The sequence below is a fragment of the Panonychus citri genome, unplaced genomic scaffold (assembly GCF_014898815.1).
Source record: "Panonychus citri isolate SS breed McGregor unplaced genomic scaffold, ASM1489881v1 Contig00099, whole genome shotgun sequence".
Taxonomy (NCBI): domain Eukaryota; kingdom Metazoa; phylum Arthropoda; class Arachnida; order Trombidiformes; family Tetranychidae; genus Panonychus; species Panonychus citri.
Genome location: NW_026515504.1, coordinates 377,371 through 399,499, shown reverse-complemented (window position 1 = coordinate 399,499; position 22,129 = coordinate 377,371). Strand labels below are relative to the sequence as shown.

Genomic DNA, 22,129 nt, shown 5'->3' with positions numbered 1-22,129 from the left:
AGCAATAACAGATAGTAGTAAAGTCCATTATCAGGGAAAAAAGGTGAATGCAATAATATCCAATCAGCAATAGAATTTGGGAATGTTCATCAACAGATAAGGTGAAACCAAAGAATAAAAAAATTCTGAACCTTTTCAGCAAAGTTTCCAATCAAATCAAAGTTAATTGTTTATTTCTAAGGTCGAGAAGGTAATTTTTTCTTTCTTAAACCATTTCATTCTTGAAATGATGAAAAAATTTAAGGATAACAAGGTGAAAAGTTGTGAAAACTTTACGATTCTTGATTCAGTTCCGGAGATTTGATGTTATAATAATAACAATAGTGAAACCTGATGCTATTAGTTGAGAGTATCAGCACGAATAAGAGACAATTGAGTTGAGATTCAATTGAGTTTAACCTTAAGTTACAACTAAAAGAACTTTGAGATTTCTTTTATTTTCTTTTTCTGTAAGTGAGAGTCAATTTCATGTCGAATTGTTATATTTTCATCTATTATTTTTTTCTAAATTGTTCTAACTGTGAATTCGATTTCCAATATTCTCAAATTTTCTGGTTCTGCCTATCAAATGAAAAACAGTTAGATTGATCATTTAGCATTTACCACTATGTTCACAACTAAATGTAACAATCTGAGCCATTGAACATGATCATTATGATTATTCTGACAAACTTATGAACTAAAATTTCCCCCGTCCAGGTTATAATCTTAGTATCATGTTTTTTTATCACCATTCCATAAAATATTCCCTCCAATTCAAATGTTACAATGATCAAGGTAACGATTCTGACACTGAATTCATGACTTAATCAGATTGAACAAAAACTCATTTAGATTTTCACCATCACTATTATGAGCCTTGAACTGGTCAGTTGAATTAAGATGAAGATGATTCCAATTAGTTAGAATCCAAATAATACAACAAATGATTGGGAAATATTGAAATTATCAACCATTCAGTTGAACATTTATTAAATTCAGTTTAACTTTACTTAGCTCTAATTCATGGGTTAATTTTGCTGCATGAGAGTTTATTGTTTTCTCATTGAGAGATTTTGATTGAGTAAAAATCTTAGTTCTGTGAAGAGGATAAGTAATCAGCTATTTGACTTTTGTTGGTCTAATTAACTTTTCCATTAATTGATAAAGATTTGAATCATCTAATTTATTATTCTATTCTCTTTTTCCTTCTCATCATGATAATCGTTATCAATGAATTCTAGGAAAAGGTCAACCCAGTGAAGTTATCTCAGCCAAAACAATGGGAACAGGTAAGGATTACCAATCATGTTTAACCTAATTAAGATTTCTCTCTCTCTCTCTTTATCTTCATCAGAATCAATTGAATTAACTTTGATTACAACAAGTAATCGCTGAGGAAGAGATAAAAACTAGAGGTTTATATACAGCTCGATGATGATAATAATAATAATGATAAAGTAACAAACAATGTGAATCATCATCATCATCATCACCATTATCCTTATCTTCATCTCTCTCATCTTCTTCTTAACTTCTTTACTTTCTCATCCTCATCATTCTAGTTTCTCTAACAATCTTCTTCCTCAATCAATCGATAAGAATTAACAGTTACAAGAATCTGATAAACAACAGAATTTATTGATTCTTATCCAATCCACTCCTACTCTTTTACACCGTGACAGTGAAAAGGTCAACCAGTGACCACCACTACCACCACCACCTTCATTTGCTCACCTCTCCAATTCTGTATCTTTTCCTCTTCTTTAACTCTCAACATTCACCCAATAATTAAATCCAGTTACGATGCTAGGATGAGATTCTGAGGTTTTGAGAGAAAAAAAAAGATCAAGAGGAAATTAATAAGTTTCTCCCTCTCTGAATAATTCATAACGTTGATTGAACCAAGAAAACGGTGACTTCCGTTTCCACTAGAGAAAAGAGAAAAAGTTTCTTAAGTTGTTTCATTTACTTTGCCTTCTCATCATCATCATTATCATCATCATCTTCCTCCCTCATCTTCATCAAATCTTAACTTCTCTTTATTATTATTATTATTTCCCATTAATGATTTCGAATGCATAGTAAATGCAATTTTTACATTCAACTTTTTTTCTCTCGCTTTTCATCATCTTCCATTTTCATCTTTCACTCTCAATATTCTCATTCCTTCTTCCTCTTTTTCCATCAATTGTTCACACTAAACTCATTTCGAACAATCTTTTCCATCATCATCATCATCTTGTTCCTCTATAAACAATCTAATTGATAATTACTACTAATTTTCCCTTCAATCTAAGATCGAAATCTTATCTGATATTATCATTGCTCTTTAACCTAAATGAATTAAGCTCAACAGTGTGAATCATCAGCCCGATTCATGATTAATTAGCCAACATAATGAGCTTAAATTGTTTCGACTAATAAATCACTTTCATCTCCAACTAATCTTGAGGAATCAGGGAGAAAGAGATAGAGAGAGACAATTGAATCTTATCTGAATTTGAATTTGCTATTGGTTAGGAATCGAAACATCAATAATCAACATTTATAATCATTATCCTGACGGATTAGAAGCTTTAAAAAACAGTTAATCCATAATCACATTGGAAACGTTGATGAAGAAAAAAACAACATTTGAACCTTTTCAGTTTCTCATGGTAGCACATGGTAAATGAATGTCGTAAGTGTGTATAAATAGAGGTAAAAAAAGTTACATAAATTATGATAGATTTTCATGTTACAATGTAACAAAACTCAATTGTACATGAGAATGAATCTTGATAATCATGAACTTGCTGAATTAGTAACATGACAGCGAGAGAGAGCAAAACCCAGGTAATAATAATGTTCAGTGAGAAATAATGTTGATGAAGAAAAAAAAACGTGAGGTTATCTCTTGATGACGATAACATTTCTCTCTCTCTCTCTCTCTCTCTCTTGCTGTTGATATTAAATTGTGATTGATGAATATAAAAATAGGATGAAGATGACATAGTTATCAATATTATTTAATGTATCTAATGTACGATCTTGTTGATGATAGTAATATACCTGAATGGTGAGAGATAAACCATTGAATGACTGATGATAATAGTTCAAGTCTTCTCGTGAAATAATGTGTCTTGAGAAGATGAAGAGAGTGTAGAAAGAGAGTAAGAGAGAGAGAGAGAGAGAGAGAGAGAGAGAGAGAGAGAGAGAGAGAGAGAGAGAGAGAAAATTCTGTAACAGAATATTTTGAAATATTCGAAAACAAAAGAAATTAGTTTTTTTTCTGTTCATTCTTTTCTATTGAAACTATTCATTCAACATTTGTACATGTAAAACATATTATATATTCAGCTACTTGATCGATTTAACCTATTTACATGTTTATCTTTATTGTATCATCATTTGCATCTTCCTGATCCACACCCTCATCAACTTAACGGTACTTAATGTCTTCAGATTCATTAAAAGTTTAGACTGAACTTGGAGAGATAAAAAAAATCTAAATGATAAGTGGCATCTTTATTTGTAATTAGATGAACCATTAGAGGTTTTTTTTAATCATTTCAATCATTGGGAGGTGATGAGGATGAAGATGAGAAGGTGAGAAGGTGAGTACAAAAAACTGTTGATAATAAGCAGCGAGATAAGAGTTACAACTGTAATGGAACTTTACTTTCTCTCTCACAATCTCTTACCCTTTTGATGATTATGATGATCCTTCATCATCATTATCATCTTCATCTTCTAAAGAAAAAAACACTTATCCTAGATAATCATTTGCCTTTGATAATAATGATGATAATCATCATCTAAAACCCTTCTAGCCAAGTATCCGATTACCTTTTCAATTTTTTTCTTCTTCACCTCATCACCAAATAGATGAGGCACAACAAAGTTTATTTTCGTAACTGTTTTTTTTATTCGATACCATCAAATGAATATGCAAATAGAATAGAAGAAATTTTCCTTAATCAATTGCAATTAACTTAATTATCTAATATATTCAAACGAGAATTCATATTGCAAGATATATTAGATAGCCAATAATGAACATTAGATTTTGGTATCAAATTTTGTATTAATAATTAATTGCTTCCTATTAGGTGAGAAATTGATTTTATCTTTGATAATCAGCTGATTAAATTGCCGCTTGAAAAGTTGATCAGTTTTATTTTCATTGATCATTTTTTTATTGGATAAATTTAAATTGCTTCCTATTTTTCAGCAGTTTAATTTGATTATTTTGCTTAGATAAACAGTTTTATTTCATTTTTGATACAATTTAATGTTGATTGCTTTCAATTAAAGTGTCAAAATTATCAAATTTCCTTCAACTGGATAGAAACAAATACAAATTGTACAAGCTGGTCAAAAGTTGTGACCTTTTACAACCAGACTGAATTCTGGACACTGGTCAATTGGAAGGATAAATGCATGAGAAGCAGAAAAAAAGACAAAACTTTTACTTTTCTGATGGTATTTTTTTTTCTTGAAAAATGATTGTTAAAAAGTTGTTTGTCTTTGGTAAAGATAAACAATAAATTCTGAGGAATCACAGATAATGCTGAGAATGATGATTACGATAACCATGATGATCATGATGATTGAGAACAGGAAAAGAAAGGAAAATGGAACCAAAATTCAGTGACTCAAGTGAAATAATAAATTTCTTGGAATATCATCAAAGTTACCATAATATAAACAGAATTTGCTTTCATTGTTTAACTAAATTCATTTTTTTTCGGTTTAAGGTCAATACAGAATTTCCTCTTTTTCCTCTTCTCATTTCACCTCTGTGTCTTTAGGATAAATTGAGTTTGTGTAGTTGGAACTTCATACTCGTATATTGATTTGATTTCACGAGAGATTTGATCGTGATATTGATTCTGATTTTGATAGAAAATTTAATTTAAGACATAGACGAAAATTTTACTTTTTCTTTACATTTTTTTCATTTTTTGTTCTCTCTCTCTTTTCTCTACTACTCACTCGTTTTTTATTTTGCTCTGTCATTGAAAATGAACTGAACAAAATGTCTCACGTTTTCTTAGAAGATGAATTTCAGTTTTCACTCTCTGTGATCATCTTCTCATCCCATCTTCATTTCTGTCATTCAAAAAGGTGTCGCCTCCACTGAGACTTATCTTTCTCCAACGACTTAACACTGTTTCCGCTTTAACTCAATTTATCAGTAAATACCATCCTCATAAACTTATTTTTGTCTCTACATCTATTGCTTATCACTTATCATGGTCTTCATTTTAATCATCAACATGAGTGTAAATAACCTCATGATCAACATTCTTAATCTGTCTCAATTTTCATTATTATTATCATTGACAAACTTTTTCGATTCTCATTTCTCTTTTTTCTGGGCATCACTTTGTAACCCTTGAATTCGTTTTTTCGAATGATGTATTGATATCATTGGTGTTCAACTTTTCACTTGTTTTATAATAAATAATAATTATTTTATAATAATTATTTTTATGATATGAGATATGGACCTAAGAAGAAAGTTGGCAACAAATTGAACAAGCAGTATTTTTATTTCATGATAAAGGATGGAAAAGAGAAAAATACAACAAATAGATTCAAGAAACCCGTTTACTGGATAGATGATAGTGACAAAGTTATTGTGGTGTATTCAGGTGATAGTTCAATCGCAAAGAGATATCCACATGGTAATTCAAGGAAAAAAGGATCCTTCATTCCTACGTCTAAATCTACGATCGCGAGGCTTCAGTGTGTTGAAAAGATAAAATTTGGACGCCATGATATTCTCAAAATTACTAAAGATGTTGCGAATGAGCCAGATAATCTTTCTGAATCAGAAAGGCAAGTTTACCTGAAACATAACAGTGTGAAAAATTAACAGCAAATCATAAATCATTGCAAAACCTCTTCAACACTGAATCTTCTTCCAAGGGATAAGATCTATTCTGTTTATGCTTTTGCTAAAGGACCTTTGATAAATGAGATTCATTTCTTTCGACTTGTACCAGATCTCCTAATTATATTTAGTCACAAAAGTTGTATCACGTTGGCGAATGAATTATTCAACGAAGCAGAGCATCAAGCACAAGTTGTTACTTATGATACAACCTTCAAAATGAGTGATGTTTATGTTAGTATTTTAACTTGCAAAAATACAAGCCTAGAGAAGGCCTCTAAAAATTATTGTTTAGTACATTTCAGTTCAATCGTACTGGAACCGATTCAGCCTTTTTTTCTTGTTTGGCTCCATAGCTAGTCTAACTTTACATTTTGGTGGTACTTTCTTATCTTTCGTTCCATTCCGTTCCAATATCTAACGGCTGGATCCTTCCTTCCTGGTGGAAATCTGAACCCACAATAAGGGCATCCATACACAACACTGCCTCGAAAATTGTTTCTGGCCACTTCAAGTTCGCGTGCGGTGGGTGCTACAGTGTCACGTTGAGACACACGCGGAATATCTGCTGGATTTATATCCTCATGAATTGTGACCTGTTGTGGTTGGACATAGTAGCGAGATTCAACTAGCACTTCATCCAGTCCATCGATAGTTGTGATATGTATGATTTTACTTGATATTCGTGATCACCATAAGTAATTCTATTGTACGCCATTTCACACAATACAAAAAAAACAATAAAAACTACTACTTTATCATTATCAAAACGAAAAACGCCCAGTTCTATTGCGTCGTCTTTAGGTAACAATTTAATTAATAAAATTTCCCTATATAATCGCTATCACCGGTGCTTGACCGTTTACGACACTTTTAGCAAATATAGATATGGCCTGTTTCAAGAATGGTCCTAAGGTGAGAGATTTCAACAACTGTTGGTATGTTGCCACGCAATCTCTTATGACAGTCTAAACGTTAACCTGGTTGTATATTTTTCAACTGAAAAATTATGAAAGCTAGCAATTATCAAAGCTGTTGTAGAAATAAAATTGCATAACAATTTGTTCTTAAATAACACTCGTACTATGCTGTATTCAAGATGTATGACAGTAGTAATAAAACCTCCGCTTCTGAGTGGCTCAGAAGAGTCAGTGGAGCAAAAAATAAACCTGAAACTGAAAGTGGGAAAATGATTAAATAATAATAATAATCCCAAATAACACTAATTGAATTTCTCGCTCTTTTAATATACATGATATTGGATTCATTCTGTCATTAATCTTTATAGATAGCTTTGTTCACATTTTTATATCCACTTCATTGGGTATTTTTTGTGCCGAAATCTTCTTCAATTGAATTTTTAATATCGAATCATGCATATTGGCCTCTTATCAATATCAAGTTCAGACTTTTTATCGCTGACTGACCTATAACTGTAACCAGTCTGAGTGCTAATTTGGTGTATTGAAAGCTCAGGATTTTCTCTGATTATATCTTCGATTACGGTCACATCGATAGAAATCGGACGTCATGAACGTGGTTTCTCGGTAAGCGTTTCTTGACCGGAACGGAATTTTGAAACCAACACTGTACTGAACGCATATTAATTGATCCCTCATTAAAATGTTTATTAACTTTTCGAGTTATTTCAGCTACATTTTACTTGATTTAAACTCATAAAAAAGTAACTGACGCAGGCATGATGATTAAAGCATTGTCACAAAAACAAAAACAACAAATGCGAAGGTTGATAGAGATTCGTCAAGTTGAATAGTCTCTCTAATGACCAGAAAAAAAATTGGCTTCAAAAAGCTATTCCAATTGCTATAAAAATCGAAGCGAAAATGTTGCTTAAAAACGACAGAACTTATTGATACCCCTAATATATGTAGTTTTATGCGCAATTTTTTGATGTCATTTTCTAAAAGCTAAATAAGTATATAAAGTACTAAGTAAATACTAGAAAATCTAGCTGATCAACGGGTTTGATACATGATCATGAAGTTAGAAATTATTCTTAAGTTTTAGTGTCTTACACAAAGAGATTCACACCAACTAAAGTAAAAGGACATGTACATAGAACGCTTAATCTTTGCAACATATTTAACACATCGAACATACACTTGTGTCTCGTTCAATTTCTTTGGTAAAAACTTGGAATTTTCTGTATCATTACAAAGTTGAGAATCTGAAAATCTTTTTCTGTTAACCTGTAAGACTTACGATTCAAGTTCATTAACATGCTTTTCTCTTTTGAGATTCTCAATGAGCATTTCACAAATATTAGTTAAAGAGAATGAACGACCATTCGGAGAGAGGAAAAAATGATGAAAAAACAAACCGAATAAATTGTTAATCGGTTGGAGATTAAGTTAATTTGATGATTCATTTTTTATTCGAAAAGATAATGAGGGTGAGTAAATGATAATGATCATGTTGTGTTGATGATAACAGTTGGTTAACCTTACAATCGTGTTTAAACCCTCAATTATTGGGTCAATAGTTGAGAGAAAAAAGAGGTTTTTTCTTTCTGTTCCACACTTAATTCTGTATATTCCATAATAATATTTACTTCTACAGTGATATTTGATACTTTGAATTATTTCTTCTCATGGTACAAACTCGTTTTTTCCTTTATTCGATTCAATCTTGAAAGAAATTCTTGTGATCATTTTGCTCTTCTCTTTTTTTATGATGGTAAATTCTTTTCTCTCAGTCAGCATGATGAATTATCTTACTTTGAATCATTATCAATAAAAATCATTACAATTGAATCATTACTCAGTATCTGAGAAAATTTTAGAAGCTGGATTGTTACAAAAGTATAATGATTCGAATCATTTTCAATTTCCAATCCATTGGATGAAATTATATCTCCACTCGTGGAAATGGTAATAATTACATGATCTGAACACAGAAATGATGAGTTGATTCACATGTATCTCTTTCGTATATCCACTTTCGAAACCTTTGAATACAAATAACCTTCTCAGCGGGAATTCATTCATCTTTTCTCACCCTCTCATTTGAACATCTCTATTTTTCTCTATTGTTGCTTCAAAAAGATTTTTCTACTTGTATTATTGGTCATGATGAGAGAAAAAAGAAAAAATGATTTCCTCGAATATACATCATTGATCAACTCAATTCCAAAGAATCTCTTCAGAAGGTGTGGAATAGTAGTGATATAAAATGAGTTGATGGTATGGAAAAAGGGAGAAGGAAAAAAATGAGCAAAAAAATCCGATTCTTCAGACAGAGAAAACAACAAACATCTTCAGATCATATTTTTTTCTCATTTCTATCTTTTCTCTTATCGTAGAATTGAATTCATATTTTCAGGGTAAAAATAGACACAGACAATAATAGCATAACAATAATAATAGTATGAAAAACAGAATCAACATAAAAAAAACAAACTACATTAGCTGAGTTCATGTTGAAACCCTTTTTTTGTGTTCGTACTGAATCTGAATTAAGTCCTCAGGGTTTTCAGCAATCAAGATAATGAACCATCAAAGAGAGAGGGAGAGCACACAGAATTACTCAGGGAGTGAGATGGAGGAAAAAAAATAACTGGCAAAGCAATTTAATATGAGTGAGCATCAAGAGGCAATATGACTGTGAAAAAAAAGATGGGGTGAGTCTGAGAAATTTGATTTACATGATAAAGATTTGAACTTCTCTAAACAATTATATCTGAGGAGAGGAAAAAGAAGAGGAAAAAAAACAAATTACTTTAAAGTGTTTGTGTATTCATTCAATTCTTACACTTGAATGAAAACATATTGAACATTATCATGAATCAAGTCTCATGGTGATGAGTAACATGAAGAAACTGAGATAGAGGGAAAATAAAGTTCATTCTAATTGAATTGAATTTAAACACATTTTAAATGATCCCTCATTTCACTTGTAATCTAATCTAATGTTGATTATTATAAACGATCCAGTGAATTAATCAATTTAACTTTAATCATAATCTTTAGGGTAATTAAAAGGTTCAATATCTATCATGTGAAAGATTGAAATCTTCATGAAAAGAGTGATTGTTATTATCTTGGTTTGGGAAGATATAATTTTATTAATTGTTTTCCTTTGACTTGATATAATTGGTGATAATTAATCATCTTAAGAGAATCATTAACAATTTACTCAGATTAAATTATCACTAATCATTATAGCGATACACGAGCAACTCAGTGAAAATTATTTAACAAATTGATTGTTTTCTAATGATGATGGTTTCGCCTCAGGCATTAGTGATGTACTTTCATTAGGCTATTTTATTATTATCAACTGGGAGTTTTATTATTATCGGTGTAGGTAAATAATTGCGATCAATAATTAGGGTTATTAATGATGAAATGATCAAATAAAAGGTGACGATCAACTAATAGAAGACAATTAAATTGTAATTTATCAGTTTCTATCTCTCTCTCTCTCTCTCTCTCTCTCTATTTATCATGGATGATTTGAGGTTATCCTTTGAATACATTGAATGGAAAAGGTTAAGATTTTTATTGAACATTTTCTCACCTCATGATATTAGAATCAACAATGAACATTATCGTTTTCTTCTGCAGTTCTAAGGTTAAAATGAACATACAACAGAAAAAAACAGAAAGTTTTATGATGAGAAAAGTGATGATGATGATAAAAAAAGCGATGATGAAAATGAGCATCAGTCATTTTGATTGATGCCAAAGTAAATGCTTTTATGTAATTAAGAAACTCCCAAACAACTTTCATCATTTTCACCATTATTCTGAATGGAGCTTCTTTCATCATCCTTTATCAACCCACTTCCCACCTTGGATCCACTTCCATGTCTTGATAATTTTCACGTTGAGGTTTTCCTTACATTAGTAAGCATATTAAAAAAAAGGTAAACAACTTTTACTCTTCAACATTTTCTTCATCCTTTTTTATAATTATCATCATCATAATACTTTCAGTCCTGACTTGAACCATTCCTTTACCTTTAATATTATCCAATAAACTCATGGTGATACTATTTATACTCGGAGGTGCCAACATGGTAAATTACATTGAAATCTTGATGGTGATCATCATGATCATAATGATAATGTACATGAAGTTATGAAGATAATGATGATTGCTCATGTTGGAAATTTCTGAAAGAAGAAGAAGAAGAAAATTATTAATCTAAAGCCAACATTGAGTTGAAGGTTGATGATAAAAAACGGAAGTTAACAGGGAAAACCGTTAACTTCCGTCTTTCTTTTTGCTTTTTCTCTTCTTCTTCTTTAACTGGAAGCACGAAACCAAAATATCAATACAATTTTACCGTTATAACGACGATTACCTGTCTGTATCTTTTTTTATTTTCTATCGGTGTCTAAACCAAAGAGATAAACCGGAAATAATTAGTTATATATTATAACTTGATGCCATCAACTTTGACTCAGAAAAATGGACTCAGTCAAATATTATTAATATCTCATGCACTTTGATGATTAATAATGATTTCTGATGGATTCAGTTGATGATAATGATCTGAAGTCGAAATGTTTCCCTTCCAGTTATTTAATGATAAACGTTTGATTGTATTAGTTTGCTAATCATCTTGTAGATTTCATTGTATCGCCAACTCCGATAGTATTGGCATACAAGTAGAAATAATATTTACAATCTATTCGGACTTTCGGTTATATTATCAATTTCATGACAATATCATGACTATTATCATGTTATCATCCTCTTAGATATTACATTTATTACTTTTCTTTCATTTTCGATGATGAAATTTTTCTTACCAATATGATTCACTGACTTATTAACTGTTCTTGATTAACTTTTCTTCTATTATCATCTCAATTTCCTCATGAAACTCAATTTCATAATATTTATAAATGAACATCCGTTTAATGAACTTATCATGAAAGTTCATAGGCTTTGGTGTTTAAGTGTATTTGTAATTAGATTCCTGGGCATTTTCAAGTTTTTTTTTCTCCTGAACTCTGAAGATTTTCTGTCGATCAAAGTTAATTCAATTCTTTGAATTTTGAATTCTCAAATTGAGACAAAGTTTACTAATGAACATCTTTCTTATCCTACAGCTCCAATTGCTCCTGATTCTCATGATTTAATTACAGTCAATTCAACATTTGCCTTGATTAATTTAACCTCATGGTCTTCAGGAGGATGTCCAATACAAAATTTCAATGTCCAATACAAGGTTAAAAGCTCTCGTGAATATATTCTAGTCTCTAATAATATTATTCCCGATCAACGGACCGTTTATCTAAGTGACCTGAATCCAGCTACTTGGTATAATATCTTTATAACGGGTTATAATGAAGCTGGATCAACCGGAGCAGAGTATACATTTGGTACTCTAACAGCCTCAGGTGAACCAATTCCTTATCCAATTCATGATAATCTTGAAGATCTTGCTCATCAGCTGAAAATTGTGATGCCTTTAGCTTCAGCATTAGTGGTTCTTACATTGATCATGGGTGTTATTTGTGCCATGTTTAAGAAGAGACATTTCCCACCCCAGCATATATCAGGTAAGAATTGAATGTAAATAATTCAACTCAAATTGTCGTTATCATGATTACTTTTTAATTAGTTGAGATGATGGATGAATAAGGTTGTTATTCTGTCACTGGGAGTAAAGTGTATCTTTGTTTTCTGTTGGAAGAAAATTAAAAAAACATTTGATTGAATGGAAAGATAATTTCGACTCTCTCTCTCTCTCTCTCTCTCTCTCTCTGTCTTTCTTATCACAGCTGACAGACAGAGTTCTGTCACAATTTAATATCATTGTTATCATTTTTGTCGGTTGCGTGTTCAGAGATAACTTGTCTTGTTTAGAACATTAAAAAAGAGAAAAGAAAACTTCTGCTCGAACTTGAATGTCAACATTATTTAGAGAATATTTTCTTTCGACACTCTGACAGGACTCTCAAAACTTTTTACTTTTCGAAATTCTCTTTTGTTTCTTATCATACAAATATTATTTCAACTTGAAAAACAACAAAGGAAAAAATAATGTTACGAATTTTTAAAAAGTTTAAATTTTGAAACTTTTCCCGTTGAGAATTTGGTAAGAAATTTACATGCAATTCAAATGTTTCTTATTCATCATCATGATTTACCGATCAATCTGAATCATAATTATGACCAGAAAATTCTCATGTTAAAAATGATAAAATTATTCTACAAATAAAGCTACAACTCTGATTGATGGATTTCAATTTTTACTCATCAAAAAGTTATCACGCTCATGGTGCTCACGAAAGCTCATCAGATAATAACCAATTTGTAACGACATAATATTTGAAACTATCTTTTGGAACACAAATCATACTAATTATTCAATCTTATATTAATTTCCATGAGAAAGTAGTCAGACTATATTGAAAGGGAAGAGATAATTTTTTAAATCGGGAATTAATATCAATACAAATGTAGCATCAGAATTCAATCAACAAGTGAAGTTAAAGATTTGGAAGTGAAAGATTGAATTCAACCTATTGTTTTATTGGATTTACATGTGAGGGGGAAATGAAATCGAACCGAAATTCCAAGTTTTTTTTTTCATTCTTTTTACAAAAGAAAATATCAATTGCCAAACTATTTGTGCCCTTAAGCGATGAAATTGATGATGATTATATCATAAGTCAGTACGAATATTAAGACGAGAAAAATGAACTCGGTCTTAAATTTGTTTTCTTTCCAAATTCTGTAAGCAAAATATCAACAATAGAATCTTGATGAACCTTATTATCGATGGAATATCAAAGCCCGAGGAAAATAAATTGAGAAGATTTGGAACTTTTCTCCTTAGCAAGATGAATGTTTACTGGGGGGAAAGTTTTTAAAAGAAAATCAACTAGAAGAGAAAAAAATAGGTAGAACAATATATCATAATATAAACTCTCATGATGAAGATTGTGATATTTTCGATAATATTATTATTATTTCAAAGAAGATTCTTTTTCTCTTTTCTCTATCAATCTTTTCATATATCATGAAACATGAAAACTTTGAACTTTTCGTCACCTTTTTTAAACTGTGAAAACTTGAAGAGTATGAACAAAGTTCAGTAACATTTGTTTTCTAATTGAGATACAAAGCATTTTATCAAATAAGAGAAACTTGATATTCACTTGATAACTTGATTGAAGAATCTTGGAACGATTCAAATGCTCATGTTTATCAGAATTCAATTTTTCTCAAGATTTTTCTGTTCTCAACCATATTCAAAGTATCTTTAAACTCTTGTTTCTAAACATGATATGAGTTAAATGGATCTGAATAGTTCTGAAAATGATATAAAGATGAATTTCAAGACACTCGAAAACAAATACATGAGTGAAATGTATCTCGATTTGAGATAAAGTCTCTGAAATCTCAAGTTGAGCACTTGAGAATTCAGAATCTCAGTATTTCTTAGCTTCATGATAATTATCGAGTGTAAACTTTTCTCTCTTTCAAGAGTTTTACATGGAACTTTTTTTTCTTCGAACTTTTTAAAAATTCTGAACAAAACGAATACACTATCTGAAGAATCGAGGCTAATATTCAGAACAGGTTTTCTCATTGTTTACACTTCGATTATGAACAATGATTTGTGAATATTTTTTTTTTTTCTGCTGAGAAACCAAAATTAGATGAGAGAATCCTTGGTATTCTGAGCTCGACAAATAATCTGGAATAAGTTACGAAAACCATGAAAACGATGATATGAGAAATAGCAAATTCCTTCACGATCATCAGGAATCAGAATGCTGATTGTATGGAAGAGAGAAAATTAAATGATTAATGTGTTGATCATTTTAGAACTTTAGATGATGATGATGATGATCATGTTTCATCTTTCACAATTGTTAACATTGAATCACATTCTGTTTATCCGATAATATTAAAATGCTCCAAGTTGCTGATCCTCTGTGGTCACAATATGGATGATGATGAGCATGGATTTCTTTCATCATTATCGTAATCATCATGATCATTAACTGAACGATAATACGAATAAGAATGAAACTGACCAGTGAATACATGATATCACATTGAGAAAGAAAAACACTGAAAATTATCATTAGTTAGAATAAGAAATGGAAACAAACAAAAAAGAGAAACATGATTTCTCAAGGTAATTCAGATTCTGATGTTTTCCTTTCATCATGATCATCATGTATTTTAAAACGTTCATTTTACATGTGATAAGTTATCTTTAAGTTACAATTTGATTCAATTCCAAATTCATTCATTTCTTTTCATTCAATTCTACTACGATACTGCTTTTAATGGTCTTTGTTTCCCCGTTGAATATTTAACATTAATACCCTACGATTGAGTTTACATGATGTTCAGTATTCAGACAACAGAATTTACAGAACAACATGTAATTTCAATTCACCTTAAATGTTATTGTTGTTGTTTTTTTCATTGGAAATCAATTTGATCAGCAAAACCAAATTCTAATAGATTAATATCATTAGTTACAATTGGAATTCATTCAGTTAGCATCATGTTATCACTTTAACGAAACAACTTATCTTATATTATATGAGTTGAAACATGTTAATAGTTTTACGATAACTTTAAATAACTATGAGTAAATTTTGGTTCAACTTTTTTTGTTGGAAACTTTAACAATCAATTTGGGAAAGATTTTAATGAATTAATACAAATTCATTGAAACCATTGAGTAAATAAACATTGAAATGATGATTTTTTCGGAATACAATTAATTTAAATTACATTAGTTGATGAAAATATTATTTATACTTATAAATACAATGAATGACTGTTAACAAATGAAATGAATCGCTCTGAATCTGAGCATCATGTATTTTAACAATGATAGTATTCAATTGTAAATTGACTGAATCAAATGGTCCGTAAGAATTTAATGGAGAGCAATTTAATAGTTAAAACATGAACTGAACATCATCATGGTGTAAGAATAAAAAATCTTTGAAACTTTCTCTCTCTCTTTTTCTCATTCTGATAGTTGATGCGTTAAGCCGTTGAATGATCTGAATCTCATGAGTATTCAGGGTTATTCAGGTTATACCTTTTTTCCAGTTCCATTATCCATTCTCAAAATTCAATAATAATAAAACTAATGATAATGATAATACCTTGAAAATAGTTACTTTACCCTGAAGAGATCTCCTTGGAATAGTAAATCTATTGAAATCTCAACCTTTTACTTTATGATTAGAAAATGTTTCTTATGTATTGGTTATTTCCATGGTCAGTATCTGAGTGTTCATAGATATTGGAATATTTCATGATGATATCATTAACTGGGTCTCTGCTTTTTTTTATCGTAGAAACTTTCTGAACACTTGAACATTCAAAACGTTAACGATAATATGTTGAGTGTAATTATCATTCCCGAGTTGATTACATGTAACTTGGTGAAAAAGAGGTTGAAATTTTCAATGATTCTCATGATGATAATGATGAGCAATTAATTGACAATCTGATGGTTGATGAGGCTCATGAAATTTTTCTCCCTCTTGATCAGCAATTTCATTATCAATTCTTTTGGTGTTTTTTTCTCTCTCTTTCTCTCTGAACTTTTTCAACTATTTACTATCAAGTACATATCATCATTATCTCAATCTCTGAATCATTAGAATCATTTTCGGTGTTTATTTTGTTTCCAAGTTAATTAAACTCAGTAAACTTGAAATATTCATTAGAATCATTCCTGTCTTCTCATCAAAATGAACATGAACATGAGATAATTATTCAAATAGCCTGAAGCACTATTGAATAACTTTTCTGATTCTGTTTACATTTTATTGCCCTCATCACCATCATCATGATATTACCATGGAAATTCAATTCAACAGGAAAATAATACTATAACCAATGAAAAAAAAACTTTTCTCTACAATTAAAGAGAAAACGATAATTTCAATAATATATTATTATCATGATTACATATGTAATTATCTCCTATCATGGAATTGGTAATATTATCATAATCATACATTTTAAATGAGACAAATTTTGTTTCAATATAATAACAGGGAATGTTAATTAAATTCACTCAGTGAGAGAGGGAAAAAAAGATTTTTGTTTCTTTTGGAATGAAAAAAAAAGATGATTGAAAAAGTTTCAGATTCTGTATTTTCTATGGTAAAAATTATTTTATCCTTTCGCTTATTTAGATGATACATATCAATATGATTCTGAGCTCTTGTGATAATCAGATGATTCGGAGTAAAGATATTGAATACATTTTCCATGGTGAAACTGTAAGAAGATTTCTCTCTCTCTCTCTCTCTACTTTGTATCATGGTGATGATAATAGAAGATGAAATATCATGAGTAAATACCTTTCGATAGTAAACATTTCATAGACACAAGGGGAGAGAGAGAGTAAAGAACAAACATATCAAAGAGAAATATCTAGTCGAGGATTAGGTTGACATCAGTCAAGTCAATATTTTCCTTCATCACCATCAATGAGCTAAGAATAGCCTTTGATGGTCATCAGAAAAAAAAGAGAAGAGAAAGTGACCATGAGACACTAGAGAGATGAAAAAAAAGTTGTTTTTCTTTTTGAAACTTTTCGAAAATTGTTAGTTTTTTATCCATCTTCTTCGAGCTACTTTTGAAATATCGAATTTTTTTTCCTCATCTTTCTTTCTCAAAAGCTGTTAGCATCATGTACTCATGGTGATGATAAGGATGATGTTAAAAGATGAAGGGAAAAGTTAAAATTAAGAAAATGAAAGTGTAAGAAAATTGAAGAAAGTGACAAAATAAACAAAAGTTGACATTAACTGGAAATGACAGTGAGAGTAAATTTTATCAAATAACGAGTCACAAATGGTCAGTTTCGAAGTGTTTTCATGAAATTCTGGTTACCGATGGGATTTTTTTTTCATGTGTCCACGAAATGAGTTGATATGTTGGTCATTTTTCATTGTTTTTACTTTTTCTTTCTAATTCAGGAGGTGTCGGTGGTTGTGATGGGAGTAAATCTTGCGAATCGATGCCTTTATCCGATTGGGATAGTACAATTAAAAGATCATCTCTTCGTGGTTCGACAATTGATGAACCAGGGATGGGATTTTTCACTCCATCGGGAACAACAAACAACAACTTGAAGTTAAATCGATGTTCCAATACTAATGGAAACTCAGTTCCAGGAAATGATGTATCAGTGGGCACCAATAACTCGGGAGCTAAAGTCAATGAATCGATTTACTTCCCATCTCCTTATGCCTTAAGTCGTATCTCTGCCTATGAACGGAGTTTATCTTCATCAGCTGGTAATGAACCTCGAACTCCTCACTCGATTATCGTAAATGGTACAGGTTCACACACATATGATGTTCCCTTAAAAAAGGTACAACATTTTTTTTCGTCAGCATCTTAGATACTAAATGAGATGAAAAATGGAAAAAGTTTGTTTCTCAAGGATTCGAAAATTTTGTTTTTCTTTCATTTTCAAAATCTCAGGGAGAAAATTTTTTGTTTGCATGATATGTAATTGATTATTGTTCATTAATCACTTTCCTAGAAGATTTTCCATTCTCATGCTTCTTGTTTTTCATGGAGCTTCTGCTTTAGGTTGAATAGATAATTTTATGGATGAACAGAGTATATTTTTGAGAGTTTCAATTTTTTTTACTTTGTATTTTTTTCTCTCTCACTCTTGGAATATTGTTCTTTTTGTTTTCATGATAAATTACTCTCAAACACCTTACTGAATCTTGAAGATGTTATTATCACGTGTGTTCGATATGAATATTTACCATGAGAAACAATTAGAATCACTTTCAGGTACTTCACAGAACTTTTTTCCCAGTTGGTGAAAAAATCTTCTTTTCCAGCTTTTTACATTTGAGAAAAACAAACAGAAAACTTTAAGAGATAATTAATTGCTATCAATTAGAGCTTTTGAATGTTCGAGATGAAATCAGGAACATCAGGGCAGAAAACAAGAGGTGGAAAAATACTGAGATTTATGATAATTTTGGATGAGCATTTCTCCGAGAAAAACTCTGATCAAAAATTAGTGTTCACCATGCACTTCATTGCACATTTGGTTAACTTGAGTTCAATATTATTTGTCGATACATTAAAGTTTCAATATTATCGTCATGTAAGTTTGTCTCTCTCTCTCTCTTTCTCTCTATCTTCCCCAGTCTGTTTATTTGGAGAGGGTGAAAGAGAAATTAACAGATTGATGTTCATCAATCTTGAAAAATTGGGCTGAATTTTGGTGATCATTCAGCTAGGAATCAGAAAGAAAAGAGTGGGAAGGAATAAAAGAGCGCAATTGAAGCAAATTGTTTCGCGTTATTAGCTGTAAGCTGGATATTGAGCTTATCCAGCGGTGGAAATGAGCAGAGAGAGAGAGAGAGAGAGAGAGAGAGTAGACAAATATTTCGAACTGATAAATGCTTTTGCTCTTTCAACCTTTCGCTTCCTCAACTAACCTCCATCACTCTTACGATTTTCCTCCTTCTTATTTTTCCACCTCCTCTATCTACTCTCTCTCTCTCTCCCTTTATCCTCCCTTCTCACCAAAGTAAACATTATCATCCTTTTTATCTTGTTATTCTTTCTCTACTCATCTTTATCTTCCTATTGTCACAAAGATTCTTTATAAACAACTATACTCTTTGTATTGATTACATCTCAAAGGACGAAGGCAATTAATTTTGTACACATTTTTACTCTTCTTCTTCTTTTATTTTCTTTCTTCCATTTTTCCTTTCTTTTCTTCTTCTCATCATCATTATGATATTCTCTCTCTTTCTTCCTATTCTCATCTTTTTCTATTCTTTCCAGTGCCTCATCAACTCAGGGAATCCCGTTCATGGAAACGTATTGGGACAAAACAAATCCCCGGAACATCGGATAATCGATTTAACAGCCCGTAAGTTGATCATCACTCCCTCGCTCTCTCATTCACCTCATCTTCATCTTCATTTCCATCTTCATTTTTATCCTCATCTTTTGTTGTTATTCTCTGATCTTCTCATCAAAAATATATACACTTTCTCCTCCTCATCTCTCTCATTTTTGTATATCATTAACTTGGATCTTATCAACAGAGCATTGAATTTATTCATTATTATACTTTTGTTATCATCCAATACAAAACAAAACATGATGTTATTTTCAGCTCTCAATATTTATATCGTTTGTTTATCATTGAGAATTATTTTCCAAGTCAAACTATTGGCATGATATTATCTTATCCACATCAATCAAAACTGATATTCAAAGTTACTAAAAGTTTATGAGTTGAGAATAAGTTTAAGAAATGAATTTTCCTCTACTATTAATATCATGAAAAAACGAGAAAAGTTCTGATACCATTCGTGGACTTTATTATTATTATTATTACTGTTGTTTTATATTTCTCATGTAATTTATTTTTATTAACATAGACAAACAATGTACCCCAATCACATTATAACAACATGAAACCTTTGAAATGATGTTATAAAACCTGAGGCAATTTAACACCATTAATGACAATCTATCTCACCATTTTCATGATGATTCATGTGAAGATGAAACTCAGATGCCAAATAATACGTTAAATTATGTTACATCTCCTGAAGCTTTTTCACCTAATGATAAGAACTATCATTCTGACCAATTCTGATCCCAATTCCGAGGTAAATAAAAGTTATTCAGCTTATTAGTTAAGTTAAACTTTACCCATTGGTCAAGAAAATTTTACTCTCAGCCTAACGAAATCCCAACAAACTAACTAACCATTGATTAGATGAACGGTTAACCTGATTGACCCAATTGATTGGATTAAATTTTCATATTTAATTGGAAATTATGTTCATCAAATGATAAAACTCTTGTCGATTTTGTCTGTCACTTGCCAATGATAATTAAATTGATTTAATTCACTTAATATCAAACCCCATTGATTAGAGTTGCTTTTTTTCACTTCCACTTTTATCAAGTTGATTCAGTTGAATGAAATTTTCCCATTCAATTTGATAAAACATCTCATGAGATTCAGTGAATATTAGGAAATTCATACAGTTCATATGGATGAAATTTTCTTTTCCTTTCCTTTAAAATTCAACATGAACCTGGAACAAAAGGACTGAATGAAATTTCATTGATTCTCATCGGGAATCGAATATTAAATTGTTATTTGTTGAAAGTTTTCTCTTTTCTATTCATCATCAATTCGTATTCAGTTTGGGTTAGTTAACTGAATCAAAGAGAATAGAGAATCTTAACTTAGTTTTTTTTTCTTCCTATGGGGTTAACCTTTTTACATGAGAGATTCATTTCTTATCTTCATCATTACCATCATGGTGATCGTTTCAATCTAATAGTTGAACTTGATCGCTGGCGGGCTAAAGAAGATGCTGAAGAATAACAAGAAGACCGGGCAAAGAAGAAGATGATGAGAATTACCAATACATGAGTATTCTTTTCTTCATTCTCTTCATCTTTGTGTCTTCTTCACTTACCCTTTTCTCACTTTTTCCTGGCTAACTTTATCATCTTTTCATCATCTCTTTTTCCTCCTCTTGCTCATTTCATTCTTAAATAGCTTCAGGGAATTGTGAACATTCTGAATGCTGGAAAAGGTGAAGATAATAACATTTACACCGAGAAAAGTATAAAAGGAACAGAGGAAATTTATAATTCTTTACAATGTCCAGATTCTATATACTCGAAAATAGTTTCCTGTTTATCGATGATAATAATCTCATTAATATTTTCATGATTAGATTCTATTCTGATCTGATTTTCAACAGTTCGATCGGATATAATTTAGCCGATATTCAACAACTTTTGAAATGATTAGTTATCAAATCAATTTCGAAACGTTCTAATGATAATTTGATTGCGATATTTCAACAAGATAATGATGATCAATTTAATCTAATGATTAATTCAAGTATCATAATTATCCAATTGATTCTTATTGTTATCATAAATTCGTGAGCTGAGTATCATCAAAATTTTTGCCTCAGAGAGAAACTAAGAAAATTCATGAAGATGAAAACATTTGAAAAGTTCAGTTTCCATCATGGAAGAAGAAGAAGATAATATTTGAACGTCAAGTTTTCTCTGTTTTCTGATAACAATGAATTCAGATGAAGAGAGAAAAAGAAAAAGATTGAAAAGACTAAAATAGCCTAAGGGTATTGAATGATAGCTCTTTTTTTGACAGTTCACTTTTTCTTTCTCAGTTCCTTTGAGGTTTTCATGAGCTCCGTCATTTTTTTTTGCACCATTTTCATAATGTTGATGATGATA

General features: G+C 30.6%; 1 protein-coding gene across 1 annotated transcript in view; it reads left to right on the top strand.

The window, feature by feature from the left end:
• LOC128388425 (cell adhesion molecule DSCAM-like) overlaps nt 1-22,129 on the top strand; it is a 55,990-nt gene that overhangs the window by 32,073 nt on the left and 1,788 nt on the right. The window contains 4 exon segments of the mRNA XM_053347815.1: nt 1,224-1,271; nt 11,947-12,399; nt 17,821-18,218; nt 19,670-19,757. Coding sequence (XP_053203790.1) covers nt 1,224-1,271; nt 11,947-12,399; nt 17,821-18,218; nt 19,670-19,757 — 987 coding nt within the window.